At 36.5% G+C, this 21,659-nt stretch overlaps 1 protein-coding gene across 1 annotated transcript in view; it reads right to left on the minus strand.

Annotated features, from left to right (window-relative positions):
- Positions 1–21,659, minus strand: part of LOC137479313 (uncharacterized oxidoreductase YtbE-like) — a 46,921-nt gene that overhangs the window by 20,486 nt on the left and 4,776 nt on the right. The window contains exons 2-3 of the mRNA XM_068199701.1: positions 12,894–13,142; positions 6,256–6,357 (exon numbers count right to left, since the gene is read on the minus strand). Coding sequence (XP_068055802.1) covers positions 6,256–6,357; positions 12,894–13,142 — 351 coding nt within the window. The remainder of the gene's footprint in view (positions 1–6,255; positions 6,358–12,893; positions 13,143–21,659) is intronic.

The following is a 21,659-nucleotide window of genomic DNA, read 5'->3' on the forward strand; positions in this document are numbered from 1 at the left end:
ACACACTTGAGGCAAATGTTTTCTGAAGCTGTAACACAACAGTTTGAATTGTCAGGTGTTCATCACATAGACTTAAAGCAGAATATGTCACCTAGCAAAGGATGTGCTAGAAATTTGTACCATCTGCACAAAAATTGTATTTGGCTCACTGAACCTTTTTCCCTCCTACTTTGAAGAACAGATAGAAAATGGAGGAAGAAAATATGATGACTGAACTGGTCTACACACAGCAATGAAGATGGTAAGAATATTAAGGTTGACTAGATATCTTCTCTCACTTGGAATTAAAAAAAGCAGCTTTTTTCCAATAACAAAGTTACATGTCTTCAATTACTGGGCTAAACAATTTCTGTTACTTTATGAGACTCTCCTCAAATCACACACATAATCATAACAAAACCATACATCAAGACACATCAAGGAATTTCTGATCCAAGTAAGAATGTTTCATGTCAGCATAAGCTGCACTGCTAAACATTAAAAAGATAAGCAAACCATTTGAGTAAAATGACAGTGAGTTCTAGTGGGATCTGAACCCACAACAACCACCACAGTACTACTCTTGCCAACTTCAGGCAAAATCCCTGGCTGGAAGCCCTTGTTCTTCCCAGCATTTTTCGACAGAGGGATGAGTAATGATGCGCATGTGTGTATGAAAAGCTTGCTGAGATGATGGGCTAGCCACAATGCCAAAATCAAGGTCATCAGAGACACTGCTTATGGAAAGGGTCACTTTGCTAGGAACTGCCCAATTACCGGTGAGCACATGCAGTGACTGTTCCCCATGTCAGTCTTCCATCCTGCTTTCATCTGCCAGCCGACAAATGCCTATACAGGAATGTTGCAGCTGTCAAGGGAATATATGACTCAATGTATGTATCTTGGAATGGATTCTGTAGGCAGCCTGGCTTCTGTTCTGAGGTACTGGAGAAGATAATTCCACAAAAGGACAATTTTGAGACCACAAAATTTAAACCATAGCCTCGATATTACAAGTATTCTAGTTGATTTCAGCTGTTACAACAGAAATAACCAGTTATTATGCACAAATGTCTCACTGACCAAGTTTTAGAATTTTTTTTCCTCTCTTTTCCCTCAGCAGTGTTTATCCCACAACTATTTAAAGGAAAACACAAGTGCAGGCTATTGAACAAAGACACAGGTCTAGAATTCTCTGCCTCTCAGCACTGCAGCACAGATAGAGTCTTCTCTGACTGTGACCTGAGTCATCTGGCTCCTGTGAAACAGCTCCAATCAAACTGCAGCAGATTAACAAGGCAGAGAAGATAGCAATAATAATAATAATAAAAGAATTTAACAGCTTTCAAACAAACTACTATGTTTTCCTGAGCTAGCAGAAGTCAGTTTAGCAATAAGATCTTTTCTGCCATGAATAGAGAGCTGTCAGTTTGGTCTATCAGAAGTCACACAGGATTTTTTAATGGCAGTTTGTAGTGTAGGTAAACACTATCCTAAATGCCATTCCAGATCCTTTATTTTATACTTTCAGGTACCTACAAAAATTCTAAAACCAGTAAAGAAAATAATTCTCCTTTGCCATTCAATTATTCTTAACTCTCAACATTAAGAAGTTGCAATGGCTTATCAGTCGAAGCTCCACATGAGGTTGTTCATTAAAAAAATCTTCTGATCACTGGGGCTGAATACCAAGACCAGGTGCAGAATTCTGATCCCCAAGCTACAGAGCTACTGTAAGAGTTGGCAAAATTCCCTCTGGAAGCAAGGTCAGGCCTAAATGCATGCAAATCCCAGGTCTGAAGACATGGAAGACACAGACTGTAAGACAAAACAGACATCTCTGAACAGAATTCTTTCTTAATTCAACACATGAAGGTCTCATGAATAAAGCAGTGCTGTAATTCATCACAATGACAAGGAAACATTCTAATACTTTCTGTATTATTTGGGGAAATGTACATAAAATTTGTCTGTTTGGTTCATGGTATGGAAGGATACAACTGCTAAAAGTTTCGATACCACCATAAGTACATATCTACCTTTGCTGAACAGAACTCTATCATATTTTCCCCTGGAAAGATATTAATGAAAATCAGCAAATTTAATGACTTGGCTCCGTCTATATAATAGGAATACTACAAAAACTAACTAAAAGTATAATCTTACCTTTGTAGCAAAGAAAAGATAGAGGGTATAAATATACAAATTTCAGGTTAAAGAGGGAAAGATGCTAGTAGAACATTTAATGGACTCTAAGAAACTACTGAAGGATTTAGCCAGGAGAAAAGATAAGTATATTTAGCCAAAGACACTCTAGCTCAAACCAAAAAGACACAGGACCATGTTCCTGATGCAATTCAGAGGGATTAAAACACCTGAAAGATGTATAACTTCCAGGGTGTGTTATTTTAACACAGATAATTAATGTAGTATGTCATACTGTTACAGTAAAAGACAACAATGGCTTTAGAATCCCTAGGAGTATTTTTGGGCATGCTCTCATATCTGTCATGGTCCCCCTCAGGATTCTGGGAAATTGTTTTTAACCTGAAGTGTGATCTTGAGATAGCTGCTCAGTCGCCTGAGGCAGTTGAACGGTGGATTCAAGCACAGGGAAGAGTGATAAAACATGAACCCTTCTTTCAAGTGTTCCTGAGACTCCAGCCTTGGGGCAATAACCACATTCCCTTCAGTTTCCAAAGCGTGTTGGATCCAAGCAGTGCAGCCCAAAACTTCGGTATGGGGAGCAGTCAACTGGAGAGGGTAACCAGATCCCCAACAAATTACTCAGACTCTAATTTTTAATCTTCATAATTCCAGTTCACATCATATCAGGACAAAAGAGTCTTTCACAAAATGCTAACCTCAAATCCCTTTTGATGAAATACAAAACCAGTGATAAGCCAGAAAGGGGATTATTCAGTGATAGCAAAGGATCTCTCTCATCACTTGAAACTACTACTTTCTATTTATGATAATATTCTGATGTTACAGCTCAACTCCAAACCTGCATTAGCAGTATATATAAGAAGCATTACTAAGCAGCTAGGGATTAAGAAACAGTAAATAAGGATGCTCACACATCTCAATGAAAGCACATCTACCAATTCCACATCGAGTTAATTGGCACCTGCAGCCTTCAAATAGCCATAAACCTGCAACAATAAATCCTCTAAGCCAGAGTTACTTGGGAGTTTATGAAAATCAGACTCAGCACGGTATGAGTTTTGTTAAAATCTTTATGCAAGTTTTCTGCTTCCTAAAATATTTATTTTAATAATGCTGAAAAATATTCAGATTTTTTGGAATTTGTTGCACAAAGTTTATATTATCTGGGGACATGGTCTTATAAATTAGTGCACACTGACCTAGACTGGGCACAGACCCAGAAGCTCTGCTTCTCCTCAGGTAGCTGGGTGGGAAGACACTTGAGGCCAGGACAGAGCCCTGCAAGTCATGTTACAGCAGCCCTGTGTCGCAGCAGCTCTGTGTGGGCTCTCAGATGAACCTGAATGAATCTTTGTAGACATAACTTAAAAAAAATTCTCTCAGAGCTATGATTATAGATGGAGTTGGTATTTCGCTTGTGTCAACTTTTGACCAATGTAACCTATCTAAAAGTTGATATAATATTTTTTTTTAAATCTCCATTACAGACTTTTACAGTCTGGAGTACTAATAGTTTATTTACTCTCCTTCTAGTGTAATTGATAATAATAACAATAAATAATTAATAATTTACATTACTTTAAAATAATGTTTCCTTTCCCAGATAGGTGGAATTTTGCAGAATAAATACTAACCTGGATTTAAATTGAAGAATGATATTTACAAATACCTGCATTCAAACTATCTGTGTATACAAAGAAGGGATTAAAGAAATTCTTGGTAACTTCAGCCAGATTAAAGACTTAGGTTAATACTGACAACTTTTAACCATCTTGCACGACTCTTGCAGACAGTTCCACAACACCAATATTCTTTCTACAGAGGACAGTGGATATTGCCTTTCCACTTTCAGATGCTCTTCAGGATGGACACAGCCAGCTACTGAACCCACTACCAAGTTGAATAGTTTCAATATTACCTTTGTGAATTGACTGCAGAAGCAAATTATTTGTTTAAAATATCAATCTTTGAATGTGAAACATTTATAATTTTTCCAGAATAAACATTTCCAAAAAAAAAAAACCCCAAAAAACCCCAAAAAACCATATTTCCAAACACAAACCAATGACAACCTGAACTAAGGTCAAGTTCAGAGAAGACAAAAAACTCCCTTGTTCATAGAACTTTTACTTTCTTCCCCTAATCAATGAAGATTTTATTCTTTTCCTCCAGTAAGGATTTTGACCAAATCTTACATTCAATTCAAACCATGTTGCTCACATAACACATAGCAAGTCACAAAGATATGAAGCAAGTGTTCAATCTTCACTGGAAAATCTAGTGGTTAACCATGCAAACAAATTATTTAACTTTTGCTCAGGAATTACTGCATTTCCAACTCCAGAGTGGTTAACATCTGCGTGTCATTTCAGGAACACATCGTTATGGTCAGGACATCCAGAGTCTGTATCCCCTAAAGCAAAGTGTGGAAGTTAAGGTTCTAAGGCACTTGACTCAACCAGACCATTACATTTTCCTTCCCCTGTAAATGATCTGAGGTAATTTCGACAACCAGAGCTGGAAAATTTATCCTCAGCTAAATGATTCATGAGTGTACAGAATGCTTAAATTCAGAAAAAGACTGAAAGTAGCAACATGGAAATTGAAAAAAAATTGAAGAAATGCAACCACAGGAAAAAAAAAAGTCTAGCATGAGATGTCTTTAAAGAGGTATCATGCATAGGGACAAAGACCAAAAGCAATTTTCCCCTCTGTTTGTGAGAACAGCAATAGCATTTCCAGTGACTTTTATTAAAAAGACCACTGAATTGCTCATAGTCTTTTCAATTAGGAAGATACAGACAAAGAAAGATCCTGTAAGACAGAAAAGATCATAAAGATGCATGCAAAAGCAGAATAAATCCCATAGGACAGGAATAATAATAGAATATGGAAAATACAACCTGTTTGCAACAAATTAAGATGGCATATCTAGGCACAAATGGCACACAGTAACTTAAAAACTCATCAGAAAATCCCTCACAGTGGAAAAGATGAAATGCATTGTGGAATAATTCATCTTTGGATCTAAGTGTTATTCATGCTTTTAAATACTAGGTCAGTGAAGCATTTCTTTAAAAATTGAATATTGTCCTGTCTTACATGGCAGAAAACACTTTTAGCAACTTCCTTTATGCTCAATATAAAAAGAACAGAAGATATATCAAAGATAATTTACTTCTGTGTTTGCAGAGGCACAGCAAATTCAAGGAAGGTTTGAAGTGTAAGAGGCTCTGGTAAAGCTGGTAGTGACACACAGCCTGTAACTGCCTTTGTACAACTCCCCTGCTACAATCACTATTTCAGTAGCTCTGGGGCAGTGATAGATTACTTTATCCAAGAAGTCTTCTCCCCTCTTGTGGAACTTCTCTGAAGCTGTAAACAGGGTGGTCCACATGGCCCAAGAAAGGCATGACTGGATCTTCTCTCACATAATTTCTAATAATTCTGCACACTTCAGGAGCAAAATCATCCTCTTAAATCTACAGGCTACTCTTCCTATAGCTATGATCATAAATTGAACTTTGCTGTGCACTGAAAATCAAAGTGAATTATCCCAACCTGAGAGAGTAGGTCTGTTTGAAAATTCTTCACAAAAGTTAGTACCAAAGAATCTGCAGTTGAGTGTTTGTTCCTCATCTAGACATTTTATTTTGTTAAATTTAAAAATAAAAATGCAGTTATAAAATACCACAACATAAGATAAATTGGAAAATGGCATCATACAGTTATAAAAAAAAACTATAGGAGACAAAACTTGGCATGATTTATACTTTAAAAGGAGGTTACTACAAAGAGATTCTGTAATGTTCAGTGGTGTTCTGTGGTGGCATAAAGATTTCAATTAATCACTAGATTTCCTAAAAAATGCATGTACCACCATTATTAATCTCATGGAGCAAATCTGACAACATATTATTTACAAGGAGGACCAAAATGAAAATGGTGCAACTTTCAAAGATATTTTCGAAACTTACACACCCACATTCCACTGAAATATGGGCATGTAGTTCAAATTAAGTTTTTGAATATCTCTCACTACGAGTTTCCTAATCCCAAAGCACATTGTAATTCCTTCTTCTAAGATAGGCTTTGTTATTAGATCACCTTTCTCATAGAGCTCTTCCATTGCTCTCCAGGTTTCAGCTCGGACCTCTCGATTGCTTTTACCTGGAACTTGTGCATCAGGCCAGTGAATCAAATAAAGATCTAAAAAAGAAACAGAACCAGACTGCTTGTTAAAGTGTCCAGAAAATAAATAATCAAACCACATGAGACAGCATTTTCCCTCCAGTGGCCCCTAACACATTATCATCATAATAGTTCCAGTCACTACTCAGTGATCATTACAGGATGTATCCAGTTAGCTGTAATAAATGAATTCTGTAACATCACATTAACAGCTATGAGTAGCAGAACTTGCACGTGTTCCACATGCTTAGGTCACTTTAATCAGAATTTCATGGTCACATATGCACTTAATAAACTTTCCACACATAACAAGCCCTATTTAAATCAAAAGGATTTTGGTCACTGGAATTATGAGTGGACTACTACTTATTAAGTGCTGCAAGTCTTCCATTTCACGGACATAAATATATTTGACAGTTCTGCAGATATTTTATACAGTCTCAGCAGTGGGTCTGTCTTTTTCCCTTCTAAAGAATACTACCACTTCTGAATTTCTGTTGGAAACTATAGCACATTCTTTGTGCAGATTTTTTGTCTAAGTTTTTGCCTAAGTTTCATGTCAGCCTTTATGATTTTTTAAAAAGAAATGTAAAACATAATACTTTAAGGGAACAAAATTATGCTTTATTACATTTTTTGGAATATTAACACAATTTCAAACACAATTAAGATTTACTGCTGATGAAATTATGATAGAATCATAGATCTTTTTCCTAACATCCAACCTAAACCCTGGCACTGCTCCATGCCATCCCTTGGGTCACTGGTCACCAGAGAGAAGGGTCCAGTGCTGTCCCTCCACTGCCCCTTGTGAGGAGGCTCTTTGGGTGCTGTCCTCCTGCAAGAGAAGACTGTGCTTTGACTGAAAAAGGAAGCACTTCCAACATACATTGAGAAATGTACGTGTACTGGACTCAGCTCCAAATCAGACTTAAATTTAAAAAATGACAGCTCTGTAACTCCTTTACAAGTTTGCAGACATTGCTAGACATTCTGAAGGAATGTAGAGATACTTGGAAAACAATTACATTTCTATTCAAATTCTAACTGCAGATTAAACAGGTAACTGCAGGTATCCCAGTCAAACAGGTTTTGGCTTTTGCTGCATATATTAGTCTGATGAAAAAGAGGAAAAAAAAATAAACAGATGACTGAGATGTGTACAATTTGCTTTGTGCTTTATAATATTCCTTTTCTGGCAGTTCAAATAGAGTTAAGAAATAAAAAACCTGACGTGTTTTCAATGAGAAGAGTGTTTTGTTCTTTGGATACATCAATCCATTCATTTACACAACTTCTTTGTGAAAATACAGACTCTCTGCTTTGGGAATCATGAAAAAAAGGGGGAAAAGGAAAAAAAAAGACTTTTATTCACAATTTAAGGACTACACTAACAATTACTGTATCAGTGGGGTGGTATATTAGCTGTCTCCATCTAAAAATACAAATTCAACCTTGATTTAAGATGAAAATGTACCATGAAATTCGTTATAATACACTGGCTCAAATTTTGGTACATCATTGCAACAAGTGCTTTACTTACCTTAAAAATCTAATTAGAACAGCACAGAATTATGTACAGTAAAATCCACCAGAGATGTAGCAAGGAAAACATTCTTTTCGACGTGTCAAAAAATCCACAAGCTACATTTGCACTTCCTGATATCAATAAAACATTTAAATAAAATTTTAAACTCCTAAACTTTTTAAATAAAATAGCTCAGACAAGCCAATAATCACTCATATATAATTATCTGCAGAGTCTGGGTTTCTATCACTTTTAATGAGAAAGTTACTTGCTCTTTGACCTTTTATCCATAAAATCCACTTCCAATTCCACATGCAGTCTTATGATCATTAATCTATCAATAATTACTTTTTTACTAATTTCTCTGAGAAACAAAGTTGTACTTATTAAAAGTAAATACCAATACATGGTATTAGAATAAATATCAATTCTGCGACTTTTAACAGAAAACTAGTATTGGGATATTGATTAAAGCATTTGGTGAGGTTATGTTCAAAACTCAGGATTACTCACATTCTGTTGCCAATAAAATTTCCATTGATTTATATTAGACATAAACCCAAAGGATTAGCATTGGGAATTGCTAATATCAAGTATTCATTCTGATCCAAAATTATATATGCTACTGGGGCTACTTACTGCATAGAGACTGACATGTTTGTATTTAAACTTTTCTGCTTGTATAAAGCAGAAAAACTTAGACCAGGTGTAAGTTACTGGGATCTGATGCCTACCTCCCAGAAAAATGGAAGAATTATACATTTTTAATTACTGCTTGCTATGTTCTCCAGACCAGACTGATAAGAACTGCTTAACTATGCAAAAAAAAAAAAAAAAAAAAAAAAAAGTAATTTAGCGAAAATAATAAAACTTCAGCAGAATTTCACCACTAGTTACTTCTCCAAAAGCCCGACTGTTCAGTTAGACACCACAGTTTGGAAATGCTCACAGAAATAGTAACATCATGGATTTCCAGACACAGATGCATTGTACTCTGCTCAGGAAACTGAACCAGTCTCCAAAGAAAGACTTTTAAGAGACCTGATAACCCAAAGATCTCTGGCCTTGGACATCCAAAAAAATGCAACACATCCCCTTTCTCTGCATTAATGTCTGAGGCCTCTGATGCAAACCAGATTAGCTGTTGTCCTTTATTTTAGAAAGGTTTTGTTACCAGGTACACCATCACTATATCATGCCATTATGTTTCTTTTAATTTAGGCTTTTTCATTGAAATGAAAATTACTTCACATTCCAAAATATTGGCATTTAGGGCTAGAAAGCATCTCCTGGATCACCAAGTACAGTCTTCCTGGCTGCAAGAAGTTTTCATGAACGATGTGGGGCAAAGGTGCCTTATCTCACAGACAAAGAGTAGAACAGTCCTTCTGCCAGTCATGTGTGAAGCACCCAGCACAGCCAGGACCTTACTTCTACTGCAGCTGTTAAAAAACTTTCCATCATACCTGCAGGCCAACAGAAACAAGCAGCACCTCACAAACCATGGTCTGCGATTTCATCTTTATTTGTACACACATTCACACCCTACACCCACACACACATTTTCTTTTGCTTAAAATATTTTCCCTCCTTAGGTCCTGTGAGAAACAAACACTCTTAAATTCCTTATGGAGGCAAGAAAATACCTTTAAATCATTCACTGAAATAGCTTAAAGTTCTAGTAATCAAGAAATATATAACTTTACCACTGGAGGTTTTTAAAAACAGACTACATTTTTAATGAGAATGAAGTTATGCCTTGTAGCATGGGAAAGATTAATCAATATCTTGAGATGCCTCCCAACAATGTATTTTTAAAAAATAATCTTAAATCAAAAAATCCATCTTGACTCACAGTATCAGGACGCACTTGAGAAAGAAGGAAAAAAACCTCCAAACATTCACAGTCTGGTTTCATATTTAACAGCTCTTTAAAACATCCTTTGCACACAGGCTGTAATGGTGCAGCAGTGAGCAGAGGCCTGAATGTCATTAAATGTCAATGCACAGTGGTGCAGGGAAACTAAAAGTAATACTTGAGCTGCGTTCACACAGACCTTTAAAATATAATAGCTTATTGCTTCTCAGTGGTTGCAGCACCTCCCATCAACACACTTCCTCTCAACTGAAAAGTACAGGGCCATTTTACACATTTAAAAGCCGACATGATGTTTTTCTGGAAATAAAAGTTTGCAATTCTATGCAAAATCCCTAATACAATATTTTTTAAAAAGTTAAATTTGACTAAAACAGACCTAGTAGTAAGAAAAACAAGCCAGGCTTCTATCAAGCCTAAAAGCAGAAGTATATTCTGCAATGTTTCCCAGCTGTCTTAATGCTGGGAATCCTATTTCCTTGCTTTTCTCAACAGTCACTTAATATTGATATGATGTATTTTTCTTTCTCACTCAATCCTTTTTGTTTTGCTTTGTGTTTCCTTCTATTGAACAAGGATCAACGTGAAACAATCTACAAAGTGTTTTGAAGCAATACAGAGTGTGAATTATGATAATACACTATTTTCATGTGGTTCATCTATTATAGTGAAGCTGCTGATAGAGCATTTGTCCAGCTCCAGCTGGGGATTTGTGACAGGCCAGATTTGCCTGAATGGGACAAATTCAGAACAGTCAAAAGGAAAATAAAATTGTTTATGAATTCAGTAACCCACAAATCAGCATTCAAGAAGTTACTTTCAAGGTTGGATCTAAATCCCAAGGAATGTATTCTGCTACTGCCAAACCTGTACAGTCTGCTGCCATTCCATATTGGTTTACTGTTACTGCTAGTTGAGGGTCACATTTAGAAAATGCAAGGAGCAGAGTATCTGTTACAACCACTGCCCACAAATAATGCAAATTTCCACCATGTCATGGATATATAATCTACCAGTTTAAAAAAAATCCTGGAACACTGCTCTCCTAGTGCCACTTGTCTGAAAAGTGTTCATTGAAAAGGCTCCATAACAACTAATTTACATGGAGTATTTTACATTTTCTCTTAAAAAGCCATGACTGCTTTCAACAGCTCACATTCCATATACTGATAATGCAAAGATTTATTAATTCTTGTTAGATTATTTCTCAGGTTTCTAATTCAGTCTTTATGGATGGACTGGATAACTCCTAAGGACCCTCCAGAAAATGAACATGAGCAAAGACCTTAGCTGCACATTCACTTGCCAGGGCTCCTCTAGCTTTTTCTTTTAGCACACTTCCGAATTACTAACTTTCCCTCCAACATAGAGATCTAACATAACAGATATATTATTTAGGATCTTTCAGTTTTCCTTATAAACTATGTATCTTTATAGAACGTGTGAACCCCCACATACTTGGTTAATACCAGAATGAAATCAGGAAATTCTGATTTATTCTGTTCACCATTGATTTAGGTCACCATAGCAGACTAAGTGGTTCAGGAACAGTTTATGAATTTTTGAGACATCGCCACATCAGTGGAAGAAAGGTGAAGAAGGAGGGAAGATAGCTGAGGGTATTAAAGAACCAAAACAAAAATATAAAAAATGAGGAAAAAATCTAGTATGGAGACTAATTGTGCAGTCAGCTGTAACATTCCTAAACTGATCTTAGCAATATGTGCACAAAAAGTTTCAGCTCTGAACTCATCTGACAAACAAGTTCTGTTTATGCTTTTCCAAGGATTCACTCACATAGTGACAGCATTAGCACGTTTCTTCCTCTCAGATATTCTTTTTCTTCTTTTAGAGATTTCTGCTTAGCAGAAACTCAGTATTTGTGTGAGCATCTATTCCAATCTACTACCTGAGAAAAAAGAACAACTTACAGTACTAGAAGGAATCACTGCAAATGACTTCTTGGAAGTGAGTCAAGTTTTCCTCTCATCAACATTCAGCACCAGTGCCAGAGCAAGCAGAAGAAAAAAGAAAGCAAACAAAATATAACAAGCAGAAAACAGAGAGGAGGAATAATGTTATTTCTCAGTTTAAAGAAGAAAGTCAGGGATTGAAACTTTGTTTATTAAAGTCTCATTGCAGTGACCTGCATTTGCACAGGACAAACAAAAAGGAATTTTCATTCATTTTGTATTATTCTGCACCTGCGGAGGAAGTTAAGGGATACATTTACAGAATGAAGGGAGCCAAAGATGTGCATGTAAGTATCTCAGTCTTTAACAGATACAGGTTTTTCCCTGTTCACCTTGTAAAATACTCAAGCAAAAAAAGGCAGTGAGTACAACACACAGCTGCCATTAATGTTATACATTATTAACTCAGCAAAATTCACTTCCTCATTGAAGTCTGTTTATTGCTAAAATATGCAAATATCATGTTTATTTACAGGTACCTCCACTCCTATGACCTGTTGCAAAGAACTAATTGGCATCATTACTGCAACTCTGCCTGTCCAGTAAGGGAGTAACAATATCACATCTTTGACAAGTAGTTTGTGATCAGGGTAAATTTACAAATGCTGTGTTAGTTAAGCTTTAATTTTAGTGTTCTAAATTCTTGTAGATACTTCTAACATTTTCTCCAAAAAATATTCCATCAAACAGACCAAACCAAAGGCAGTATTCAGAATTTTAAAAAGTTAAAAGGCCTACAAAGTAAGTTTTAGAAAGGTAAGTTTAGAAAGCTAGTTTTTTCCTTGAGAAAAAGAAAAGAGATCACAGAAGAAACCAGGAATCTTTGTCACCCTGTTGCCAATATATTATCGTAAAGTTTATGAATCCTTGTTTTGTAGGTTTTGGGTGATTTTAGCCAAATATAAAAAATTGATGTAGTTTTTCCTCAAGTAATTTAACAATAAAAAATACCTTTACAAAACATTTGCAACAAGAAAATTGTTGCAATACTCCTAATTGTACACATATGAACTTCCTAGAGAACAAACAGAACAAGAAACCTGCAAATGTGTAAATAAAGGCAGAATTTGGTTTCTGTGACCCATCTGTACTACACAAATTTTTTTCAGAATTCATTCATCTTTGCAAATACTCCCATGGAAAGCACAACAAATGATCTATATGAGAAGATTCATACCAAGATAGTCAACACCAAGTCTTTCACATGACTCCAAGCAGGCCTTTTTTGTGTTTTCATAGCCATAATCACTGTGCCACAGTTTGGTAGTTATCCAGAGGTCCTCTCGCTTCACACCACTCTCTCTGATGGCCCTTTGGAGGAGGGATTCACAGCCATATCTCTTTGCTGTGTCAATATGACGAATGCCACATTTCTGCAGGGCATGGACCACTGCGCCATGGGAATAGCCACCCTGGTGGGAAGTACCTAAACACACAAAAGCAGAAGTGAATTGTCAGCAGTGAATTATGAGGGGCATATTTTATCATTGTTTTCAATTTTTTTTTTTTTTAATATTGTCACAAAACCTTCTTATTTAATTTTCATTTCCTCATAGTAAAGAAATGGGAACTGACTGATCTTTAGGCTTGGAAAATACATGAAGTAGGAGAAGTTGGTGCTGATCAAAAACAACTCCATCAAAATCAAATATCAACAGCATTTAACTGTAAAGAAGTGAGTCAAGAAGCTAGGCTGAAAATCAAAGAGAAAATATTTTTCCATTTTTATGGAAAAATTAGTATATGTCTCTTAATTGTCATACAGAAGCATAACATTTACAGATTGAAATATTTTTAAAAACCAAAAAACCTGAAAAACTTTCAAAACCATTTACTTCACAAAAAGCATATTCTGAAACCTTTACTCTGTTGAACTCCTGGTAGCTTGAAATCATTATTACATTGTACAATCCCGGGCTGGGCCACAGTGCAGGTGCCAGTCACATAATGTCACATTCAGCAGTAACCAAAACAATGGATCCTACAAAAGAGTTACAGAGTGGGCATGGAGGGAGTTTCAGTAACAAAATCCTGTTACTGTCCTTGTGTGGGGATTCACTGGATCTGTATTTTGCATGTCAAGGGGACGGAAGGAGGAGGAGACTCAGCAGGAAAAGCAACCACCAGGAGGACTTCAGATAAAGAACTGGTTGAGAGCAAGGAGGATGATGTTTCTACTTACCCTTTCCTGTTAGTTGCTTTTCCTGCCATGAGCCCCTCACCCATTCACCCTCACTCCACACACTTCCCACAAACAGTATTTTCTACAGTTTGTTGGAGGAAATGCTCAGTCAGTTCCAGTCAGTTCCCAAAGTCACCTCCTTCCAAGCTGATGATTAGTAGTTAAAGGCCCTCATGCTGTAAACAACAGGCAGCACAAAACAGCTCCGTCAGTGACTTGAGACACGGCCCTGCCTGGTCCTGAACAGCAACAGGGCTTCAGCCACTGCTAAATCTACATACATGAATAAAGGACTCCATGTTAAAGAAGTATTTAAAGTGAAATTTGTACCTACTCTCATCCTTCTCTTTCCACCCCAAACACTACCTGCACGTTATGGAAGTACCCCTGCAAATGGCCAGCCAGGCAGGCAGGAAGAGGCCACCACTGAAAGCACCAGAGGTGCTCCTCCGCAGAGCCCCCGACCCCAACCGGGCAGCAACGCCCAGAAGAGGCTGCAGGACATTCTCACATGCTTTTAACAACCAGCACCAATGAGGAGAACTCAGAAAAGTCTGACTTGCACAGAAGGCAAACCAGGTTTTCCTAAATGCTTACCATTTTTGCTCATTCCTGATCTTAGAAGGAAAGCCAGTGAGTCTTGCTCAACGCTCAAAGTCATTTAAATGAAGATATAATATGGTCTGATCTCCCACCCATACACATCAGGATCATGACATCCTGCTAAACCAAAAGGACAATTTCCACTTTACATTTGAGGCCAACAAAATGTGGAGTCAAGAACAAAACTCTTGACTTATCTTCATAGATTTTAAAGTGATGAAACTGTAATACTACATTCCTATGATTTTGATATGCATTCATAAGTAATTTACTTTCCAAACATAAACAAAGTTTCAGTGTTCTAGAAGACAAAACTTTAAATCTTTTTTTTTCCATAGCCACTAATTATGATTATTAATTGGCTTAATTTCTGACCCAACTACAAATAAATGTCTCTACAACTTGTTTTACATCAAAATAACTTCAGCTAAGTCAATTTGATTTTCAAAATAGCTATTCCAAAATCCTCATGAATGTTTAAGAATTTTAGATGACTGTAATGCTACTACATTACGCTCATAAGAATATATATTAAATTTTACATTACTGAAATCCGAAAGGAATTTTATTACAGAATTATATAACTAGCACAGAAAAATTACTATACTTCTTCACCAACAAACCCTTCACTTTGAATATGCTGGTACTGGTGCAAAATAAATGAGGTTGTAACTATTGTGTCTGTTTCTGGCTGAATGGACATTTCTAAGCACAGAATGAATGGAGTTCATTTAGAGGTCTTGCAAATGGACTCAGACTCTTTTCATGCATAATGGATTTCAGTACGAACATTTAGGACAAACAACTTTTTTTTTTTTAATTTAACCCTTTAAGTTAAAGGGAGACAGTGGTTAAGAAAGAAAAATCAGAATAATTTTGGTATTGTTCCCCATTCAGTGATGGCATGCACACTCGTTACACAAGAAATAAAGACAGCAAGATCAATCTGTAGGAAATTATCTCAATTTCTATGCCTAAAAATGAACTACAACAGTCCTGGTGCACTACACAGTAATCAAAAAGAAATCAACAATTACTTAATATTATCACTTTGCAAGCCAACTTAATAATGAACAATAGGTTGATAAGTTAATTATGCTACTAATATAACATTTCCAGACTTCAGAAACCAGAGTCTTCTTGTGTTTACACGTGTGATTAAAGAAGTTACAAGTCATAGATGCAGATGGATAACAAAAGGGAAAGGACTGAACTTTCTAACTATTTTTCCATTAGAAATTTAAACAATGCTATTTGAACACATTAACATTCTCACATGTTTGGAATTCCCCTTTGCTCACAGAGATGTAATTCACACTGTACATATATATTTAAAAACAGAATCCAATCATGCACTTAAAACTAGTATGAATCTGCACCCATTCCATCCCCTTCCAGTTTCTAAAAATATTTAATACATTTTCCCCTAGAATTTGCTGATAACTAACAGAAACTCATTTCAAGAAACTATGCCAAATATCAGTAAGTTTGGAAAAGCTTCCTATTTTTTAGCTAATATTTTAACTTCTTTCCTAGGGAAATAGCACTGTTACCTCACTGACTGAACTAAGCCAAATTTGACAGACTGCAAGACATGCAAGACAATTACATTCCTACGGATTTTGTGAAAAACTGGTGGACGTAAGGGACAAAGATACTGCAGTGAAAATATGGATAGGTCAGAGGACACAAATCCATGGAAAGTAGGCTTAACTGGTTACATTGTTATTTTGTCACAGTTACTCATCACTTTCTCCATACCCTGAACAACACTGCCATCAAAACTGGAGTGAGAAAATGCTCTGACAACCCATAAAATGATACAAAGATTATTAGAAAGGCAGACTCCTGCTCACAATGCAGTTGTTACAGGGGAAAAAGCCCCAACATGCCACTCAGCAACACCACCCCCAACCCCTCCAAACCAGAAAATCAGCAACATCTCCACTCCTGACCCCACCAAGTATGTAAAACAAGTAAGAAACCACCCGCTATGCCCCCTCCCAGATTTAGGCACAATCTCAGCTCTTAGCCTCATTAAACTTTCTGTTCCCCCTCACAAAGCTGTAGAACTACAGAGAACGATCCAAAGCACCAACAGTTTTTCAAAACAGAAGCAGGATCTGCTTTCTCTCCCTGCTTTCTCCCTCCCTTTGTGGCAAAGTGTCATGTTCTTCGTGAAATGTGAAACGATTATTCATTTGAATATATAAAAATGACCAGTGAGATTAATAACTTTGGCCACTTGAATTCAGTGGAATACAATTAGGAGAGTTCCTGCTGGTGAAACCCCAGCCAGAATATTTAGAGATCACATCAGAGACTAATTATCTTCTGACATCAGTACTAAATTTAAAGAGTTGACAAAGAAAACATCTGTAAAAATACTATTCCTTGCTGATTTTTTATCTCAAATTAATCACCTAAAAACTCTTAAGAGCAAAAGCTCAAACATTCTTTTCTCAACTTTTAGACACTCATTGTGTATATTTGATATTTTATACCATACCAAGCTTAAAATACCTGATTCTATTAGTTTTATTTCTACTATTTCAATATTACATCAATGTAACACATCTTATGGAAATATTGAATTTTTTGGTGTTCATATAGTTTGATTTCCTAATTACTTTATGAGCAAATGAGATGATGAAGCATGAAATGGCCATACATAATGCAAATGAACATATAACACATCTCAAAGTTAACTCTTAATGCATTCACAAAACCACACGCCTCTTCTGTGGAAAGGCTCAAGGACAGACAATCCTTACTTGCTGTCCTTGCTGTCTGTCTTATATCCTCCTTCTGATTTTGTATTCATATGATCCTCTGACAAGCTGACTCAGATTGTTAAATGGCCAAAAAAAGAGAGTACATTTTCAGAATTATTCATGAACCTGAATAATTTCCTCAGAGAGGAAAACCCACTAAATTTCATGCAAGGAATGGAGCAAAACAAATTCCTCCTTTAGCAGCAGCAGTTGAATAATTTGATTTAATAAATGTTTTTATTCAAATAAAAAAAAAATCACAGTTGTGTCCTAGCCAATCAACAAAAGATCAGAACAACCTTCTCCACGAACTTTTCTTCTGGAGCCCTTCTTTCTATTATATTCCCCAACACCATCCCTATGGCTGCTCTCAGACAAGCCAATAATGTCACACTAACTTTCTACTACCACAGCACTAGAACCCAAGCAAATTTGCCATAGTAAATTATTTGGTATAGTTTTATCTTAACAGTGTCAGTTACTCTGAAAATCCTATGACAAAATATTCAAGGATCCTCTCTCTAGATTTCTAGAGTGTAGGGCTTCCCTCTGCAGCAGGTGAAACCAAAGTCAACCTTGCTAAGAAGTTACTGCACTCTACAATTTTCATGAGGCAACTAGAGACTATTTCAAGGTAAGAGATCCAAATTTAATAACAATTACTTTTACAAAATAACTTGGATATTTTATTCAGAGTACAAGACTGGCACCCAATGTGTATATAAAACAGGGCAGCTACTCCTGAGGGAATGGAGCCTAAGGAGACAATGGGCTTCTGGAAAAACTGGTAGGACACCATCAACAAAAATGGAAAGACACTGAGCAGACTCCCATTATATAATCAATGGTTTATAATTGGTCAGAACAAATGCAGCACACAGGTTTATCTAAAACTCAGTCATTTAAGACAAGTTTCTCTTGCCTCTGTAAAAGTTATTTGGATTATGTATGGTTTAAGTTTTTTAGTATGTCAGTTTTACTTTGGTAATGCTTCTCTTTCTTATTATTTTGTTTGCTTGTTTGTCTGCTAAATATGATCCATTGCTCAACGGGGGACTGTTTTTCCCCTGTGCGACTCAGAACAGAATTCTGTAACAGTAACATGAGCAAAAAAAGTAAGCAAGCATGATTTTAAACTCTGCAATTCTACTCAGGCAAGTCTACACAGGCAACAAGAAACAAAATGCAGGAATACAGCCTTGCCTCAAGGCAAGAGGGTAGGAGAGAGCCATTATGTGTTTATTATGTATCCAGGGAAAGGGAAGCCAGAATTGCTGGTTTTCTCTCTTCCTGAGAGGAAGGAAGAAATGGCAAGGAGCCATTGTTGACAGAAGCACTCTATTCCCTCCATCCCAAAGAGGCTCTGACTGTAGAGGATATTCAGATCATCTACTGTAAAATGACCACACATTTCTGTTCACTGACCCACCATTTATTTCCTCAGAACCTTAGACAGAGAGTAGGTGCAAGAGTAACCTCTCAGAATGTCTCAGGCAGTCCCAGGAATTCTGCAAGTGGCATCTGGTATCAGTGGGACGCTATTGCTCTGATACGGCACCAATTCACTAATGGATTTCTGGCAGCAGAAATAACTATCACCCCAAAAATGCAAATTTTTCTTTCAGCAATAGTAAAGACATTTCCACTGGAAAAGTGCCAGCTACTTAAATTATTCATCTGTAGTAGTCAAATATTTTAATCATGTAGAATCTATCAATAAAATCTGGAAAGAGACCTGTACATTTGGAAGGCAATTATGAATGTGTAATTCCTGTAGAAATTTCATAAGCAGAGCAGCAGCGCACACACACATTTATTTAAATGCCTTTACAGACAGACTGCCAAAATCTTAAAGCCTTTCTTTCACTCCTCACTTTCCCACCACCGTGAGAACTATTTCTCATTAACAACCAAATTGGTTTCAGATGCTCTGCTATAAGATGTTACCTTAGAAACCATTTGGTAAAAGACTGTGGCTTCCTTCCATAGAAATCTCAAGCAGTGAAAAGGCAGATTTTCTGGCATAAATCAAATCCAATTTCTAGGGTTCATTAAACCTTTTCTCCTCAGAGTAATGTTTTGTGACTAGATCTTAGCAGTTAATAGTGCACGAAGAATCGCTGGTGTGAACCAGTTTTAAATGATTTTCATTCTATTCCCTTCTTAACTCAATTGAAACTACTTTCAATATCTACCACACCTTGATAGAACCTTTAACTTCATAACTATGAGGATATTTATTATGTGCAGCAAATAGACTGAACAAAAATATTATTTCCCATTTTTTTGAAACATGTCCTTAGACTACTCTATCTGATAAGGATGACATTAATTAATTAGCATTAGACATTTGGAGATACTTGACAAATGAGACAAATCCATGACAAATTTTTTCACCTCCATAAAACTTCCACAAAAAAAGAATGATCAAAGGAAAATAAAATACTAAGCCCATATTCTGTACTTAATTAGAACATCATCAAAATAATTTCTGCTGTGAAAGGCTGACTTAAAAATAAATTATATAAATAATTTATGATTACACATAGCCAACATCCAATTATGTAGAGGGACAGCAAATTTAAGATATGAAGTTGAACTTGAGACCAATAATTCAAAACCACTTAAAATACTGTAAAGATAATATTATAGGAAAAATTATAAAGAGAACTGTGATTTATAGTGACTCATAGCTTTACACAATGAAAATGTATGTACTATAATTACCACTGTGACAATAATTACCATCCTAATTCGAGCTGATGGGTAATTTCTGACATCATACCAGTGCTCTTTACTTGCAAAGTGCAATTGTGAATGATGACAGATCCTCCTCCTGCACTACCACATGACACTATGAGGGCTGAGATTCGCATGTCCCACTGGTAACTGATTGTGCTCATCAGCTCCAAGGACAGCAACAACCCAGCTCCCCTCAGTGCAAACTAAACTGAACAATAAACAACATTTCTGATTAAATGCTTCTTTTTCCCCACATCATCTTAAGAATTTAAAATGCATTTTCTAAAAGTTTCTGAGACAAGTAACATCTCCTCTAGCCCCTCCTCTCCCACTGCATATTCAGCCTTAGAAATTGATGCATTAGAATGCAAAGCACCTCCATTCAGGCACTAAGAATGACAAAAAGACCTTCAAGTTATGAAACTGCTGCAAAGCCACAAAAAGGGCTTTCCCCTTTCCCTCCTTCCCCTTTAACAAGGATTTTGTATCACTCTCTGTGCTGTACTTTGCATAAACATGAGAACTGAAAAGAGTTTGGGAATTCTCCGCATCTGGTGACATGAGGAACTACTGCAATTCAGGTTACAGCAGCATGTGACATCACCATCCAGTGCTGCTAAAACTATGCTAGCAAGCTCGGGCAAAGAAAAAAAAGGTATGATGACTAAAATCTGCTGCATGAAGGTTGAAAGATAAAGCTTAGCTTTCTTTTTTCCCCCCTCCCAAAGTTTGGTATATTTTTTTTACACTAAAGAAATATGCTGAAATACAAAAACGATATCTACTGCAGCTTGCTTCTCTGTTAATTTCAAACTGCTTACAAAACTTTTGTTCTTCTCTTGGGCAATTAGGCTTGTAACATTTCAAAGTCTTAATGGCAAAGAAAAGTTAAAAGCATACACATGAAGTGCCTCTGCTTACACTGGTAGACATTTTAATTATTTAACAGTGATTGATTAATTAAACAGTATTTTGATTGATTAATTACAGTAGATTGAGTTATTACTTAAACTTAGTGAAGGCTATCTAAAATTCATCTGTATCACATCAGCAGTACAGTGATTACCAGAAATAATCCAGTGTGAGAAAGGAAGCTATTTTTCTGCTATTAAATCACAGTTCATATGCCATAATATAAGGTAAAATCCCCAGCAAACATAAAAAGCTGACCTCATAGATTTGTAGGTGTACAAGAGAGCAGAGACAAAGCAGCAACTTCCCTCAGAAAAATAAAAGGATAACATTTCTGTACTGTATACTCTGATGTAAGCAAAAGTTGGCCCAGCATTTTGTCCCAGATGCAATTATTAGTACCCCTTAAAACAGCACTTGTATAGTATTCAGTCTTTTTTAAGGAGTAAAACAGCACCAGGCTGGAAGGAGGTGAAGCTGGAAGAAAGCAAGGATGGTAGGAGCTCACGAGGCTCAGTCAGGCTGGGAGAGGACACTGCTCTGTTCCACTGTGTACGAGCACCCAGCTGCCCGAGATACGGCCACAGTCCGTACAGGAGAGAGCTTAAATATCTGGAGGCCCTCAGAGATCAAGTACAGCTTCTCAAGGTCAGATCTACTGAAACAGAGGATGAATTGAGACAGAAAGATTTACAGAGGTGGCATTTTGTTCATCACAAGAGGCTATTAA

Source organism: Anomalospiza imberbis, chromosome 9 (genome assembly GCF_031753505.1).
Source record: "Anomalospiza imberbis isolate Cuckoo-Finch-1a 21T00152 chromosome 9, ASM3175350v1, whole genome shotgun sequence".
In the NCBI taxonomy this organism is placed as follows: domain Eukaryota; kingdom Metazoa; phylum Chordata; class Aves; order Passeriformes; family Viduidae; genus Anomalospiza; species Anomalospiza imberbis.